Source organism: Canis aureus, chromosome 10 (assembly GCF_053574225.1).
Source record: "Canis aureus isolate CA01 chromosome 10, VMU_Caureus_v.1.0, whole genome shotgun sequence".
Taxonomy (NCBI): Eukaryota; Metazoa; Chordata; class Mammalia; order Carnivora; family Canidae; genus Canis; species Canis aureus.
The window spans coordinates 40,502,959-40,520,146 of record NC_135620.1 but is presented as its reverse complement, the minus strand read 5'-3'; the positions used below and the strand labels follow the sequence as shown (position 1 = coordinate 40,520,146).

At 38.8% G+C, this 17,188-nt stretch overlaps 1 protein-coding gene across 5 annotated transcripts in view; it reads left to right on the top strand.

Moving 5' to 3' along the window:
* Nucleotides 1-4,622: 4,622 nt before the first annotated feature.
* The window catches only part of HAUS6 (HAUS augmin like complex subunit 6), a 46,325-nt gene continuing 33,759 nt past the window's right edge, over nt 4,623-17,188 (top strand). The window contains exons 1-5 of one of the 5 annotated variants that reach the window (XM_077912098.1): nt 4,623-5,072; nt 9,724-9,819; nt 11,737-11,815; nt 12,637-12,769; nt 15,452-15,599. In XM_077912098.1, coding sequence (XP_077768224.1) covers nt 4,945-5,072; nt 9,724-9,819; nt 11,737-11,815; nt 12,637-12,769; nt 15,452-15,599 — 584 coding nt within the window. In that variant the 5' untranslated portion in view covers nt 4,623-4,944. Of the gene's footprint in view, nt 5,073-5,754; nt 5,863-6,028; nt 6,361-7,145; nt 7,187-9,723; nt 9,820-11,736; nt 11,816-12,636; nt 12,770-15,451; nt 15,600-17,188 lie in introns of those variants that run through there. The other 4 variants (XM_077912097.1, XM_077912102.1, XM_077912101.1 and 1 more) reach the window with 4 other exon arrangements.

The window sequence follows — 17,188 nt, the reverse complement described above, 5'->3', positions numbered from 1 at the left end:
TCAGAGTGGGGTTTTTTTTCCTTTTGATGTGTGGACGTTTTTCTTTTTGTTTTTGGCCTCCCAGGATGGGGATGTCTCAGTAGGTCTGTAGGTCAGGGTTTTATATATATATTATACCTTTACTTCCTCATCTGTAAAATGGGCATAGTAGTAGGTTTGTTATTTAGAAAAAGCAAATTAGTATTTGTGAAAAGCTTAGAGCAATGCCTGGCATTGAATAAGTATTAAAGAAGTTGGGATGCTTGGGTAGCTCAGCAGTTGATCTTCCTTTGGCTCAGGGCATGATCCTGGGGTTTGGGATCAAGTCCCACCATCAGGCTCCTTGCAGGGAGCCTGCTTCTCCCTCTACCTATGTCTCTGCCTCTCTCTGTGTGTCTCTCATGAATAAATAAAATCTTTTTTAAAAAAAGTATTAAATAAATTGTAGAAACAATGGTTGACCCAGTAATTGTGAGCATCCCTAGTGTCCGAATAGTCATTTTGAAATACCCTTCTCTCTCAAAGAAGTCAGGGCTTCTTGGAGAAATGGCTGATTCCAGATTTTTTTTTTAAGATTTTATTTATTTATTCATGAGAGACAGAGAGAGAGAGAGAGAGAGAGAGAGGCAGAAACATAGGCAGAGGGAGAAGCAGGCACCATGCAGGGAGCTCGACGTGGGACTCGATCCTGGGCCTCCAGGATCATGCCCTGGGCCGAAGATGACACTAAACTGCTGAGCCACCTGGGCTGCCCTGATTCCAGATTTAAGGCAGAAAATATACAAGATAATCCTTGAACTTCTTGCTGTTCCAGATAGCAAAGGAACAAATTTGAAGAGTTTCCCAATGACTACAGATAGGACAATTTGAACTTCAATAATAATAATAATTGCAATAGACTGAACCCCATCAAATGTGAACCCTCTTGAATATCCAAATATATCATTACACATACAAAGATTTTTTAAAAAAGTTTATTTGACAGAGAGTAGAGCACATAAGCATGGGGAGCGGCAGGCAAAGGGAGAGAGAGAAGCAGCCTCCCTGCTGAGCAGAGAGCCCCATGTGGGGCTCAATCCCAGGACCCAGGGGCCATGACTTGAGGCAAAGGCAGACACTTAACCTACTGAGCCACGCTGGTGCCCCCATTATACATATAAACAATTTAATTGGTTACCTTCAGGGGATGATAGCAAACCAATTAACCGTAAAAGGGAAAGAATCATCTATCTATCTATCTATCTATCTATCTATCTATCTATCTAAATTTTTTAAGATCTTATTTTAGAGAGGGAGAAAGAGTCTCAAGCAGATTTTACACTGAGTGCGCAGCCCCATGCTGAGCTCCATCTCACAACCCTGAGATCTGACCAGAGCCAAAAACCAAAAGTCAGATGCCTTAAACGATTGAGCCACCCAGGCTCCCTATCCTTCCTTATATTTTTACCACTAGATAAAAGAGTAAATGAGGGAAAATTCCTATTCTAAAAAGAGGAAAAAGAAATAATATTTTGGTCAATTTGGACTTCCATAATAAGTTACCTTAGACTGAGTGGTTTAAACAACACTTCTTTCTCACAGTTTGTTTTTTTTTAAAGATTTTATTTATTTATTCATGAGAGACACAGAGAGAGGCAGAGACACAGGCAGAGGGAGAAGCAGGCTCCATGCGGGGAACTCGATGTGGGACTCGATCCAGAACTCCAGGATCACATCCTGGGCTGAAGGCAGGCGCTAAACTGCTGAGCCACCCAGGCTACCCACATTTCTCATAGTTCTGGAGACTGGGAGTTTGCAATCAGGGTGTCAGTCTGGTTGGGTTTGGGTGAAGACACTTGCAGGTTGCAGAGTCCACTTCCCTTTGGATCCTCAAATGGTGGAAAGAGCAGAGAGTAAGGGCATTAATCTTATTCAGGAAGGTTCCACCCTTAGGACCTCATCTAATCCTAATTACCTTCCAAAGGCTCTACTTTCTAATACCATCACTTTGAGGAGTAGGACTTCAACATAGGAATTGGGAGGGAGGCACAAACATTCAGTTCATAACAAATAATAAATTAGAATTTTAACATTTTAAGATCCCCAGTAAATTACTAGATCTAGGCATTTAGCATCAATCCTTGTTAATGGCATAAACAAAGCTATGTACAGCCTGATGAAACAACATATGCCAACCATCATCTAGACTTGCCAAAGGGATCATAACTGAATCTCATCAATTCTCTGAATCCAGGTGCCAATTTGAAGGAAATACAGAGGACAGAGACAGAAGAACATGTTGAACTATAGCAAAGGTACAATCAGTAAAACCCAGAATAAGGGAAGTTATTCAAGTCAAATAGCCTCAGATCCTCAACAGGAAAGTTGTAAGAAAAAAAGGAGTGGAGGGGGATGGAGGAAAGCCTGTATATTAAATATTATTATTTGAGAAAACAAATCTGGGAAAGACTGAAAAAAACTAATGAAGAAGGCAAGGCAAGTATAAAAAGGGTAAGACTCATAGTGTCTAGAGCAGCACAGATGGTGAAATTATGACAACACAAAGAAGTGATTACTATAAAAGTGAGAATGGTGATTATTTTTTTTTGGGGGGGGGGGGATGAGGGATTCCTGGAGTGCTGAAAAAGTTTTATTTCTTGTCCTTGGTGGTAATTATAAGGGCATTCACCTACAATAATATATTAAGCTATTTTTCATTTTATTTTTTAAAATTTTATTTATTCATGAGAGACACACAAAGAGAGAGGCAGAGACACTGGCAGAGGGAGAAGCAGGCTCCCTGCCGGATGTGGGACTAGATCCCTGGCCTCTGGGATCACACCCTGGGCTAAAGGTGGCGCTAAACCGCTGAGACACCTGGGCTGCTCTATTAAGCTATTTTTTAAACTGTAAATTGGATTGCTGGCATATAAATCTTGAGTGGAGTGGCACATGAATTTGGCATTTTCTGAATCTTATTCTCTGGCCTTTCCATTCTTTCTTTATGCTTCTCAATACCCATCAAATAAACCCCGCTTAGAGGCAGTTTTGCTGTTTGCTACTAAAGAACACTAATTGATGTAAGTGGCCTTGGCAAGTTACTATTAGTGGTGGGGTAGGTATAGAACATTTTTGAGAGAAGCTTTTTTTTTTTTTTAAGATTTTATTTATTCATGAAAGAGAGAGAGAGAGAGAGAGGCAGAGACATAGGCAGAGGGAGAAGCAGGCTCCCCATGGGGAGTCTGATGTGGGACACGATCCGGGACTCCAGCATCATGCCCTGGGCCAAAAGCAGGTGCTAAAATGCTGAGCCACCCAGGGATCCCCAAGAGAAGCTTTTTTGCAGTAAGAAATGGAGTAGTAGCTAGAAAGGCATTGGGGTCAAAGAAAATTTTTTTTTTTAAACAATGGGTGATAGCATCGCATGTTTGTGTATTTATGGGAAGAACTGGTGATGCAAGGGAGAATATAGGATAAGGGCTGGAGCAAACTCTTTGAGTAGGAGAAAAGGAATATGACCCATCGAATAAGTCAAAGGACCAATCTTAGGGAGGCATATTTTGACTCACCCAGATAATAGAGAGAGAGAGGAGGGAAGACTATATGGGCAAAGGTATAGGCAGGTTGGTAAATTGTTGGTAGACAGTCTGTTCTGGAAGCATCCATTAACAAGGATGCAAGACACTGAGAGGAGGGGAAAGAAGTATTGGAATAAGGATGAAAAGATGTATCACTGTATCACTTTTTGGGAAAAACAGAGGGGAGAGGGCAGGCCTAAAAGCCTATTTGATTTGTCATGAATTTTGAGCTACCACAGGCTTCATGATCGTGTTTATGGGCTAAGTTGTAGGCGTGAGTAGGCCGAAAACTGGATTTAACAGAGATTTGGGTTCTGCCAGAGAAATCTGGCAATGAGAGAAAAGGAGCAGAGAGCTGAGAAGAGGTGGAGTAACTGGGAGACCAGGGCACTGAAAGGTCACCTATGGATATAGAAATTACCAAAAATTATCCCAAGAGTAACATCCGGGAACAAGTCTAAGTTTTCTAAAAATGAAGTCCAGCGCCCCACCTTCACCCCTGACCCCCAAAAGCAAGAGTCGTGGGTGAAAGCATAAAATTCAAAGGAGCTGGTTTTAGTGAGGCAGTAACTGCCAGAGGAGGCAATGGGAACTAAGTTAGGATACCCACCACATTTCCAGGCCCTATTGTCTACGGGGTGTGAAAGAGGAAACAGTCGTCAGTGGAGGGGGCCCCAGGGGAAAGCTGCTTAGGGGAGGGCCAGGTTTCTTACAGCCAGAGGATGAAAGGACATTGAGCAGTTGAGGGCTCACAGCAGACCTGGAGCTTAGTGGTTAGTTGTGGGTACATCTCACAGCTACTGAGACAGGTGAGGATGGAACCCGATGCTTTTTCTACTACACTGGGCCACAGTCCTAAATCTACATATTTTTTTTAATCTGACGAAATAGACCTACAAGAGCAAAAGGAACCACAGACACAAAAGACCAGAAAGCGCGAAGCCGTGGGACTACTGCAAGGGGGTGCTGAAGTTACGCGCAAGCGCGAAAGAGCTCGCCGGCAACGCAATGCACTGTGGGTCTTGTAGTTTTTCGGCTGGACCTGACGGGAAGAGATGGAGAACAGGGCGCATTGCACGGCGGGAAACATAGTCGGCCTTGGAAATCCGTCCTCTGCCGGAAGCCAGGCAGCGCCAGCGCTCGCCGCTTTTCCGGAAGCGCGGGAGCCTTGGTTTTTGTTGGCTTGGCTTAGGCGAGTCCGCTGTACCGTAATACCATTAAAGGCTCCATTTCCCCCGGACTTTACGGTCATTTGAGGCGAAATGGCTCCGGGCGAGAGAGGAAGGTGCGGTGGCGACGGTGGGGCCGCCGCTACCTCCGGCTGCGCGTAGGGAGGGAGCATGAAGGCGCTCTGAGCCGTTGGGGCCTGCGCTGGTTCCCTTTGCAGTGATAACCGCCTGCGGCAAAGATGAGCTCGGCGTGGGTCACCTCTTTCGAGAAGGAGCATCTCTGGATGTATCTGCAGGCGCTCGGGTTCGAGCCAGGCCCGGCCACCGTTGCCTGTGGCAAGATTGTGTCGCACACGCACCTCGGAGTGTAAGGACCGGGGCCGACGGGGCGGGGGTGCCCCAGCCGGGCGCGGACCTCGCGGGCTGGGGAATCGAGTGTCCGGCCGTCACTGTGCGCCAGCACCGTACCAGGCCCCGCGGCCCGAGCCTGCCAGCCTGGCGGTAGTTGGATCCCGCTTCCGTGGTGATGCCGGGGGTGGACTGTGGGGTCGAGGGAGGGGTGGCGAGTGGGCCGTGGAAGGATGTGACGGCGGTATCTTCAACGGCTTTCGGACTCGGGGGAGTCCTGTCTTGTCTTTTCATTTCTTTCTTTTCTTTTCTTTCTTTCTTTCTTTTCTTTGTCTTGTCTTTTTTTCTTTCTTTCTTTCTTTCTTTCTTTCTTTCTTTCTTTCTTTCTTTCTTTCTTTTCTTTGTCTTGTCTTTTCTTTTTCTTTCTTTTCTTTCTTTCCTCTTTCTCTTTTCTCTTTTCTTTTCTTTCCTCTTTTCTTTTTTCTTTTCTTTTCTTTTTCTTTTTCTTCTTTTTCTTTTTCTTCTTTCTTTTGATCTTATTTAATTCGTGAGAGACCCAGAAAGGCAGAGACAGAGGCCGACGGAGACGAGGCTCCCCGCCCCAGGCGGGGCTCCTCCCCCTCCCCCTCCCCCTCCGCCCCCCTCCGAGCCTGGGATCACGACCTGAGGCGGAGGCTGACGCTCAACCGCCAGCCACCCAGGCGGCCTTGAGGGAGCCTTTCAAGGGGGTGGCTCTCCGGATGATGATTTTTACCTTATGAATTTGTAGACCGAGCCGTTCTGTAGTTCGCAAGAAATAGTAGAAAAGGGTACTAAAGTGGAAAGTAAAACCCCCTTCCCTATTTTTGTCACTGATATGATAGTTATGATTCTGAGTCTCAATATTTTGATTGTATTTCTGTGTTCTAAACTTACAACTTTATTATTATTTTTTTAAAGATCTTATTCATTCGTTCATGAGAGATACAGAGAGGCAGAGACACAGGCGGAGGGAGCCCGCTGTGGGACTCGATCCCGGGTCTCCAGGACCACGCCCCCGGCTGAAGGCAGGGCTACACCGCTGAGCCACCCAGGGATCCGCTAAACTCATCAGCTTTAGAGCATTATCTTTGAGAAATTTGAGATACATTGGCTGTTTCCTGTTCTCAGTCTTTAGACTTTTCCAATTGTTATTTAAGTGTTCACTTTGAGTGGCAAGTGTTTTAATAATGTGCTTTAAGACCTCAGTTTCTTGCTGTATCAGTCTCAAAGGATCTCTTGATTCCCCACCAAGTAATTTCACAATGAAGGTAGATGTTATTTATAAGGTAATTAATCAGCTCATCCACACTTCCCTGCCCTCCTCTGCCTTGACTTTTTTCAGATGTATTATAGCTCTTTTACTGACAGGGTTAGAGCCATGAGTTTTGCTGGTTAACTATTTGTTTTGAAGTTACTATTATTTACGTATAGAAGTGCTTTGTCTCAAAAATTGACAACCAGAGGATAGCATTTATAAGATTATATTTATGTATTAATAAATACTCCAGTTATCTCACATGATTTGATGTCCCATAGTGCAGTTTCATTTTCTCCGTTAGTGGCAGAGAAGCTTGAAGCTTCTCCAGGCTTCCACTGAGAATGGTTACTATTGCCACCACATCCTTCTCTCCAGTATTTATTTAGCAGCTTTAGTTTTCTCTACAGTTCCAGTCTGTTTTCTGCCTTTGAAAATTAGTTAAAAATCTGTTAAGTGCTGGTCCAGTGAGAACAGGGCTCCCTCCCTCCCCGTCACTGCCATAGAATATTTTACTCCCTGTCTTTAGAGTCATTTTGGTCGCTTGTTAGGAGGGATCTATCATTTTGAAGCAGATGTCCTCTTTAAAATGCTTCAAGCAGGAACGTACCATCAAAGATACTTAAATTTCAAAAAAATTTTGACTTATGTTTACATATGACAAAGTTTATTCTTTTTTTGAGTGAAGTCCTATGGTTTTCTAATTTCTCTGAGCATGTAGTTCTGTAACCACTTATAAAGTTAAACATACACTTAACATATGTGATCCAGCAATTTCATTCCTATTTGCCCAGAAGATTTGCACTTTGGAAAAACCACTCTGGTTGCAGAATGGGGAAACAGGGCGTTGCAGTTAGGTAGGCCTAAACTAAGGTGGGAGTGGGATGGAAAGAAAAGGTGATTCATTCATTTGCTTATTCAACAGATACTATTTGAACCCAGTATTGGATCTGGGTAGGCAGTGGTGAACAGAATAGACAAAGTTTTCTCTTGCAGAATTTCAGTCTAGTGGATGAACAGACCTTCAACAAATATCTTATTTAAAATTATAATAAGTGTCAAAGTGAAGACAACAGGATACTATGTGAAAAAATAACAGGTTTGAGAGATAAGAAGGTAGGGACTTCATTTGTGTTTGTTGAGGAATAGAAACATTTCAAGGACAAGAGTTGTTTGACATATGGATAAGCATAGGAACCTTAATCTTAACTCTTTTTCCAACTTGAGAACATAGCTTTATGTTTATAGGGGTACTCACGTATGTTTGTCATGAATTCCAGGGCCTCACAGCTCCTTTTGTAATTGCCTAATTCCTAAGCCAATTTCTTTTTAGAGTCTGAAAATAAGGAATCACCCAATTGAAATATCCCTTCAGATTATTGTTGAAAATGTATTGAACGTGGAAATACCTCAGATCACTGTTCTAAGTATTAAAAATATTTTATATTAGCATATAGAATGTCCTTAGATATAGTCTATTATGTTCGAGTGTTTTTTCCCTTCTTTTTGATAATGTCTTCAGATTCTTCTGAGACCTTTTGTTTATAGTTGCTGGTTTCTTTTGCTTTTAACTTTTTTTTTTTTTTTTAAGATTTTATTTATTTATTCATGACAGACACAGAGAGAGAAGCAGAGACACAGGCAGAGGGAGAAGCAGGCTACATGCAGGGAGCCTGACGGACTCGATCCTGGATCTTCAGGATCACACCCTGGGCTGAAGGGCTGAAGGTGGTGTTAAACCGCTGGGCCACTGGGGCTGCCCTTAACTTCTTTTGATAATCGAGTGGCAAACTATTCCCTTTTGCACCCATACAAATGCCTTTTTATACTACAGTAATGGAAGATTCTCATAATTTTTTATCTGATAACTTTGACAGGTTATTTCTTTTTCCTTCTTGAGTGTAAACTTTAACCTCTTTTGGGATATGTGTTCCATTTTTATTCACTTTTCACTTACCCAGAGAACTTAAATTGCTTTTTTTTTTTTTTTTGCTTCTCATGCTACTCATACTTTACTGCCAGGACTTTGAAAAATGGTTGGTATATCTCTGTGCCAAATTTGACTTGTTTTACCTTGGGAGTTACCAAAGTGTAGTTTAAAATCTTGCAGGTGGGCCATGCGGTGGAACATGATATCTGTGGTGGATCCTTTCCATCAGCCGTTTGTTGCTGTAGATGAAATTCAGAAAACTCTTCTCCTTATGGCTCTGGTAGTCCCAGAAGCCTGAATTTTCTGTGTCTTACCAGACACTAAGGTTTGGGATAGGGTAATGAGGAGTAGACATCCATCTTAGAACAGTGGCTGATGACTGGCCCCATGGTTCCTATACTGCTCTTATGTTAACTCTTGATTCCTCATAGCTGTGCTGTGGCATTCTTGTGAGGTTTAGTTTGTTGTTGTTGCTGTTATTCTTAACATAATTTTTTTTTTTTTTTTTTACGCTTTGTCTTGATTAGTTAGGAAAATCAGGACAATCAAAAACTTTAGAACACCTGCTAGAATTATATAAGGGTGGTTCTGTGATTAAAATGTAATAGTAAAGACCCTGGACTCTGGGGTCAGATGACATATTTCAAATCACTGCTCTTCTACTTCCTGATTGTATGATTTTGGATAGTTTTGGCAATTAAGCTAACCTCTCTAAATTTAAAAATTTCTCATCTGTATAATGAGAACAATCAAATTACAATCTAATGTCATTAGAATTAAATAATCCATGGTAAAGCAACTAGCACAGTATTTAATTTCATGATTGTTGAAAATTAGATGAGGGGATCCCACCTGCGGGTGGCGCAGCGGTTTAGCGCCTGCCTTTGGCCCAGGGCGCGATCCTGGAGACCCAGGATCGAATCCCACGTCCGGCTCCCGGTGCATGGAGCCTGCTTCTCCCTCTGCCTATGTCTCTGCCTCTCTCTCTCTCTCTCTCTCTATCATAAATAAATAAAAATTAAAAAAAAAAAGAAAATTAGATGAGTTATTACCTGTAAAAGACCTAAAATAGTACCTGGGAAATGATAAACTATTAGTAGCTATTTTTATTGTTACTCAGTAAATGTTGGTATATATCATCTTTAGCCCATCATAGGCCATGGTTTTCTCTCAATCTAATTAGGCTTTCCTTTTCTTTATGTGTCCTATTCTCATTGCAGTAAAAAAAAGTTCTACCAGTTTTCTATGTGATCAGTATTTTCAGAATCAGAAAATAAAGGCTTATTGCTTTTCTTATTTATAAAAATGTACATAAATGAGAAATTAGTTTGCCTTGACCTCTTGAAGAGAATGAAAAATACTAATTTGTGTTAAATTGTTACACAGCTTTTGATGATAGTTTTATTAACCATATTCCTTTTTTGTTTTTTTCCCCCCTGCTTCTATTTCTTTTTAAACCACTAGGAACATGTTTGATAAATTGAACCGTGATGCCTTCCAAATCGTTTCTTATTTTTTGTTTCAAACACTGGACCAGTCACTCACCAAAGAAGTTTTCAAGTGAGTCAAGTTACTTTATTTACTTTCTTTTTTTAAATTTATTTCCTTTTTTGTAAGTGGTCAGTCTCAAATTTAAAAGGGGAATATACTCTGATGTAAGCCAGAATCTCAACTTTGGCCTTTGACTATTGTTTTGAATGGTTGTCACAAAAATCAGGTTTGAGTCTTAAAAATTTAGTGCTTAACTTTTATAAATCTGAGTGATTTTTCTTTGGTACTTACCTTAAAATCACTGATTATGTCATAGATAAGATAGATTTTGTTTATAAAATTAGTTCCTAACATTCTTTATAGTCACAGTTGTTGGGCAAAACAGTTAATTGGTACCAATCTGTCTATACAGTTTTGCCTTACTTTTTTAAAATATTTTTTTGCTCATTACTCCCTGCCTTACTCCTTTTCGTATAGGCAATATCACTTGTTTTGTCTATTTTTAATTTTTAGGTCTCTAAATCCTTATTAGTTTAGTCGGTGATATATAAAAGTGTCAAATGCTATAGGTGAAAATCATTTCTATTTAGTTTAATGGTAGATAGTGTGGAATATTGAATAGTTTAAGGAGGAGATAAGAATATGAATAGCACTAAACCTTGGTTCCAAGTTATTTTCCATATCACTTGGGTTTCTACCACCAGAAAAAGTGTTAAAATTTGTTTTAATATTTATATTGTGCTATTATCCTTTTAAATAGAAAAAGTAGAGGGTCTGTTCGAGGATTCTCTTCCCCCCCTTTCCCTCCCACTACTTGTGTGCACCATGTGCACACTCTGTCTCCAAAAGTAAATAAATAAATCTTAAAAAAAAAAAAAAAAAAAGAAAAGCAACAAGTAAATCCATTGTTTAGGCATTGTTATTTTTGATAATTTTTTTTTTAAAGATTTTATTTATTTGAGACAGAGAGAATGAGCAGTGGGGAGGGGCAGAGAGAGAAAAGCAGACTCCTTGCTGAGCAGGAAGCCCTATGCAGGGTCCCAACAAGATATAAAAATACTAAAAAGAAAAGTTTTGGGGTGCTTGAGTGGCTCAGTCTGTAAGCGCCTGCTTTCCACTAGGCTATGCTCCCAAGGTCCTGGGTTTGAGCCCCATTTTGGGCTGCCTGCTCAGCAGAGTCTGCTTCTTTCTTTGCCCCTCATGCCACTTGTGCGCTCTCTCTCTCTCTCTCAAATAAATAAACTCTGAAAATTATTTTATGTCTTGTTTATCCACAAAACAGTAGCACATATTGACTGTGTTATGGATTATCTCTAGGAGTCCAAAGCTTTCATGTCATTCCTTCTGTGCTCTTCCTGAGCAGTTATTTATGTTTCTCTCTCTCTCTCTTTCTCTCTCTCTTTCTTTCTTCCAGGCTTAACATACTAATTTATTTATACCATTTTTTTTTGGCATTAGTCCAGTGAATCCATTGAGAGCGTTGTCTTCTTTAGCTGATTTGTAGTAATTTTACTGGTGATTAATTGCTTCATTTAACATATGTATTCACTGATGTGGTAAACTGAACTCAGCCTTTAATTTATAAAGAAAAAGATCCAATTTCTCACAGGTTGGTATCCTTGTTTAGTTGAAATCTACAAATGTTAGTCTTGGTTCATTTAGCATTAATGTTTCTAGTATAGGATGTAAGTTTCGTGTTTTAAAATTTTTATTTTATTTTATTTTTTATTTTTTTAAAGATTTTATTTATTTATTCATAGAGACACACAGAGAGAGAGAGAGAGAGAGAGAGAGGCAGAGACACAGGCAGAGGGAGAAGCAGGCTCCATGCAGAGAGCCTGACGTGGGACTCTATCCAGGGTCTCCAGGATCACGCCCTGGGCTGCAGGCTGTTCTATCACTGCGCCACTGGGGCTGCCCTCGTGTTTTAAAATTTTGCTGAGTTTTTAAATTCATGATTCTAATGCTTCTATATATGTTTCTAAGGCTTTGTTGGCCTCCATTTGACCAAAAGAGTGACACTGAATTCCGGAAACATTGCTGTGATTGGTTAAAAAAGATTTCTGTAAGTATTCTCTTTCTGGAAGATACAAACTTTAAGAAGTTAAAAAACTACATTAAATTTTTTTTGGCTTTATTGAAGTATAATTTTACCTTAATTTTTTGGAGGTGAAATCTTTTTAGTGCTTTTATCCTAACAGTATAATAGCAAGGAAATATTTGTTAGAATAATACTTTTTAATGGTTTTTGGTAAGGATTCTGCATATATCTAGGAAACCAGCTTTGCTGCCTAGATGCATTGGAAATAGGTTACTGAGTTCCTGGGAGGTTATATCATGGTTTTCATTTAAAGAAACCTTTTTTTTTTCTTATGAAAACATTTTTGACGATAATTTACTTTAGCTTGTGTCCCCAAGTAGTATCAATAATTGTGGCTTTATATTATAATTATTTTTTCTGGCCAAGTCCACCAAGAGTTTACAGGGATTCAAATATTCAACTTCTGGTTCAAATGGAATAATCCTGATCATTCCTGCTATGCTACATAATAGGAATTTTGTCTATTATTATTATTATTATTATTATTATTATTATTAGATCTATTATATGGGAGAGAGAAAGAGCATACGCGCTTGCATCTGTGAGTGTGGGGCATGGGAGGGAGGGGCAGAGGAGAAGGAGAGACATATGCTAAGCAGACTCCTAAGCAGACTGCCTGCTGAGCGCTGAGCCAAAAGCCAGGCTGGATCTCAATACCCAGAGCCAAAATCAAGAGTCAGATGTTTAACTAAATACACCAGCCAGATGCCCCAGAATTACGGTTATTATTAATAAGATTATTGTTGATAAGGTCTTCAAATCATCTTATTTCTTTTTTTCCTTAGGCTGAATGTGGAAGTAGTTTTCCTCAAGTTGTTGGATCATTGTTTCTTTCTCCTGGTGGTCCTAAGTTTATTCATCTGATGTATCATTTCGCAAGATTTGTTGCAATAAAATATATAAAAACCCATTCTAAAAGTAAGTTTAATTTTTAGTAGGAATTTTTTTGTTTTGAGTTTTAAATTTTCATTGTTTTTTTATAATTTATAAGTCAAAGAGATTTTAATAAAGCAAGATAAGATAAAAACATTAACTTACCTTACAAGGCATATAGTTAATATTCTACTGGAACTGTAAGTTTGAAAGCCTCTAATGAACATAAGTAACTATTCAGATAATTTTATTACATTCTAATACAGGGGTTGGGAAACATTTTCTATATAAGGCCAGATAGTGAATATCTTAAGCTTTGTGGACTACACAAGATCTCTTTCACATACACATCTCTATGGTTTTTTTTTTTTTTTTTTAAATACAACCCTTTCAAACCCTGGAAAGGATACCTAGCTTGCTGACCTCACAAAACTATCCAGAGGGCTAAATTAAATTAGACTTGGAGGTTATATGCCTCTACTATATTGTATTAAATGTATTGTGTTAAATGTTGTGTCATGCAAGGTTTACTTTGGCTACTGTCAGTTGGGATTTTTTTGTTAGAAATAGCTGTTTTAAAGGGATTTGATCTGTTTCTTAACTCATAGAAACAATATTTGATTTTAAAGCTAAGACGTAAAAAAAAATGTTATTTGTAGTTTATTAAATATCCTGTTTTGTTTAATTGGTTTATGCTCATAAAACATGGGCAGCAAATACAGAAAGTCGATGCAGGAAGGTCCCATCCATCTTCCAGTTTCTAGAAACAACCATTGCTGACATTTTGCTTTATTTTCTTTTAGATTTTTTTTTTACACGTAACTATATCCATACTTTTTTAAGTAGGTAATTTTCATGATTCAAAAATCAAAAAGTGAAAAAAATCTTTCACTTCTATTCTCTACTGAGTTTCCTTTTGTAGAAGTAACCAATGTAATTAAGAATACAGGCAAATATATATATATTTTTTTTTTTTCTTTTTTTAAAACCCTAAATGGTGACATACATCAAGTTTCAGATCTTGTGTTTTTCGCACTGGTGTATATTGGAGATCATCTCATATCAGTTCATAGAGCTTTTTTATTTTCTCTCTTTAGAACTGCATATTTGAATTTTTTAACCAGTTTTCTGTTGACAGACATTTGGCTTTCCCCCCACCTTTTTTTTTTTTTTTTTTGGCTACAAATACAATGCTACAGTGACAAGCTTTATACATGTATGATTTTGTATGTTCAAGTATACATATGTGTGTGTGTGTGTGTATAACTGCTTGGTCAAAGGAATTGTGCAGTTGTAATTTACTAATTATTTTCAGATTATTTCCCGTAGAGATTGAACAATTTATACCTCTGTCATCAGTGTATGGAGAGTTTTGTTTTTCCACAGGCTCAACAACATTGCATGTCAGATATTTTTATCTTTTCAGTCTGATAGGTTAATACAGAATCTCAGGGTAGTTTTAATTTGTATTCCTCTTAATTAGTTAGATTGAAAATTGTTTCATATATTAAAGAGCAGTTTGTATTCTTTTGTACTCTATAACTTTTTCTGTTAAGTTATTGCTCTTTCATTTGTAGCCCTTATTTTTTAGTATACTTTCTCTGTGATGTGATATGTAAACCTTTTTTTCCAGTTTATATTCTGTGCATGGTGTTTAAAAACTTATACATGTGCTCTAGCTGTATAAGTATTTGCATATTTAAAATTTAGTGCAACATAAGCATTATTACCAGTTTTTCTTTTTGTGGATGGTCTACTTTAACTATGTGTAGCCTAAAATTTATTATATGAAATCTATATGTTTGGATTTAACAGTTTATTGTGCATAAGACTTCTAAGCATGGGTTGTCGTAGTTGTTGTTTAAAGCAATTCCAGTCAACGCATTCAGTCTCTAGATGACTTCTGCATTCAGCAGACTTATCCCCTGTTAAATATTTAGAATCTGTGGTTTCTTTGGGGGTATCACTAGAACCTGGATTAGTAATGTTAAGTGTAGTGGGGTGGTCCCTGTTTTCCAGAATATCCATTTTTATTGTGTTGAGCCATCTTAAAGTAGGACTTATTACAGCTAAAAATCCGGACTCTGAAATGTTGGATGGATTATTCTCAGGGTCTACTTTGATCATTAGTAACACAGCTAAGAATTATTTGGGAAATGGAGACTGGTTTTAATTTGGACTCTGAAATGTTGGATGGATTATTCTCAGGGTCTACTTTGATCATTAGTAACACAGCTAAGAATTATTTGGGAAATGGAGACTGGTTTTAATTTGGTTGTCCTATTGGTCTTACTAGGTAGAACAATAAACTGATTGGAGCAAAGGAGGTATTGTGATCTCACCTCATCTCTTTAAATTGGTTTTCTTCTTTTGTTTGTGTTACTATGTATAACAATTTGTTCATGGATGTATCAAGCTGTGATAAGAATTATTTGGGGCATATGGACTCTCAAAAGTTTTTTAGTATGTAAAACAACTCAACTTTAGATACCCTTTTTTAGTTACCTACTTAAAAAAAGGTTTCCTTTCTTTTGTTAAAATTAGTTGTATGTGTTTATGCGACATACCGGTTTTTAAGGAGTTGTTAATCTCTTAAAATTAATAGATTTCAACATTTTTGATATTTATTAGCTGTAAATCTAAGTTTTCTATGATCTTTTTTTTTTTTTATTTTTTTTATCCCCCCCCCCCATTCGTTTTCTATGATCTTATTTGTGTTGCATGTAGATTCTTCTATACGTTTTACGGAGACATTTAATGTAAAGCCACAAGATATGCACAAATGCATTGCCAGATGCCATGTAGCACGTAATCGATTTTTACACGTTTTGCAAAGAGAAGATTGTGTTATTCAAAAGTATCAGGAAAATGCACAGTAAGTAATACATTAATAGAAAATGAAAATTCCACGGGTGCCTGAGTGGTGCAGTTAGACATCTGACTCTTGGTTTTGGCTTAGGTCATGATTTCTCAGTCCTTGAGATCAAGCCTACATTGTGGGGCTCTGCACTGGGTGTGGAGCCTGCTTGAGATTCTCTCTCCCTCTCTTTCTGCCCCTCCCTCGCATATGTGTATGTTCTTTCCCTACACCCCCCAAAAAAGGAAACAGAAATTCCTTTCTTTTTGAATAAATGTCATCAATGTGCCTTCATTGGCAGTAATCCATGCTTACCTAAAAACTCCTTAGTGTTCGCTTTCCATTTTAAAGCCAGATAACTTCTGGATAAGATATTTTAAAACTATGCATACTAAATGAAATTTCAGAACAAAGGAAAGTATTACTTTGATTTAAAAGTTCAGTACTGGGCAGCCCCGGTGGCGCAGCGGTTTAGCGCCGCATGCAGCCCAGGGCGTGATCCGGGATCGAGTCCCACGTCAGGCTTTCTGTGTGGTGCCTGCTTCTCCCTCTGCCTGTGTCTCTGCCTCTGCCCCCCTCTCTCTCTCTCTCTCTCTGTCTCTATGAATAAATAAAATAAAATCTTTTTTTTTTTAAACAAATGTTTTTTTTAATTATTTTATTTATTTATGATAGGCACACAGTGAGAGAGAGAGAGAGAGAGGGGCAGAGGCAGGCTCCATGCACCGGGAGCCCGACGTGGGATTCGATCCCGGGTCTCCAGGATCGCGCCCTGGGCCAAAGGCAGGCGCTAAACCGCTGCGCCACCCAGGGAATCCCCCCATAAAATAAAATCTTTAAAATAAATAAATAAATTAATTAAAAAAAAGTTCAGTACTGGGGCAGCCCGGGGTGGCTCAGCGGTTTAGCTCTGCCTTTGGCCCAGGGTGTGATCCTGGAGACCTGGGATCGAGTCCCACATCGGGCTCCCTGTGTGGAGCAGCTTGCTTCTCCCTCTGCATGTGTCTCTGCCTCTCTCTCTCTCTCTCTCTCTGTCTCTCCTGAATAAATAAATAAAATCTTAAAAAAAAAAAAAAGTTCAGTACTGGGATGCCTGGGTAGCTCAGTGATTGGGCATCTGCCTTCAGCTCAGGGTGTGATCCTGGAGTTTCAGGATTGAGTCCCGCATTGGGCTCCCTGCATGGAGCCTGCTTCTCCCTCTGCCTGTGTCTCTGCCTCTCACGAGTAAATAAAAATCTTAAATAAAAAAATCAAAAAAATTCAGTATTTTAGAGATTTTTCTTTGATATGGATTTACATTTTTAAGATATAATTATAGTGCTCATTCTATTTTGTATCCTTTTTTCTCATTTCATTCTGTAAGTTTTTCCATATTGCCATAGTATGTTGCTTTTATTTATTTAAAAATTTGAAAATTATTTTTATTTTTAAAATTTTAACATTTTCAAAGTATATTGCTTCTGAAATCTACTTGATAGTCTTTGAGTATCCATTAAATAGATACTGTGAAGTGGGTATTCCATAGTCTTTTTAACCACTTCATATTATGTTATATTTAAGTTTATCTTGTCAGCAAATTTTTATTTGGTTACTTCTATGTGCCAGAT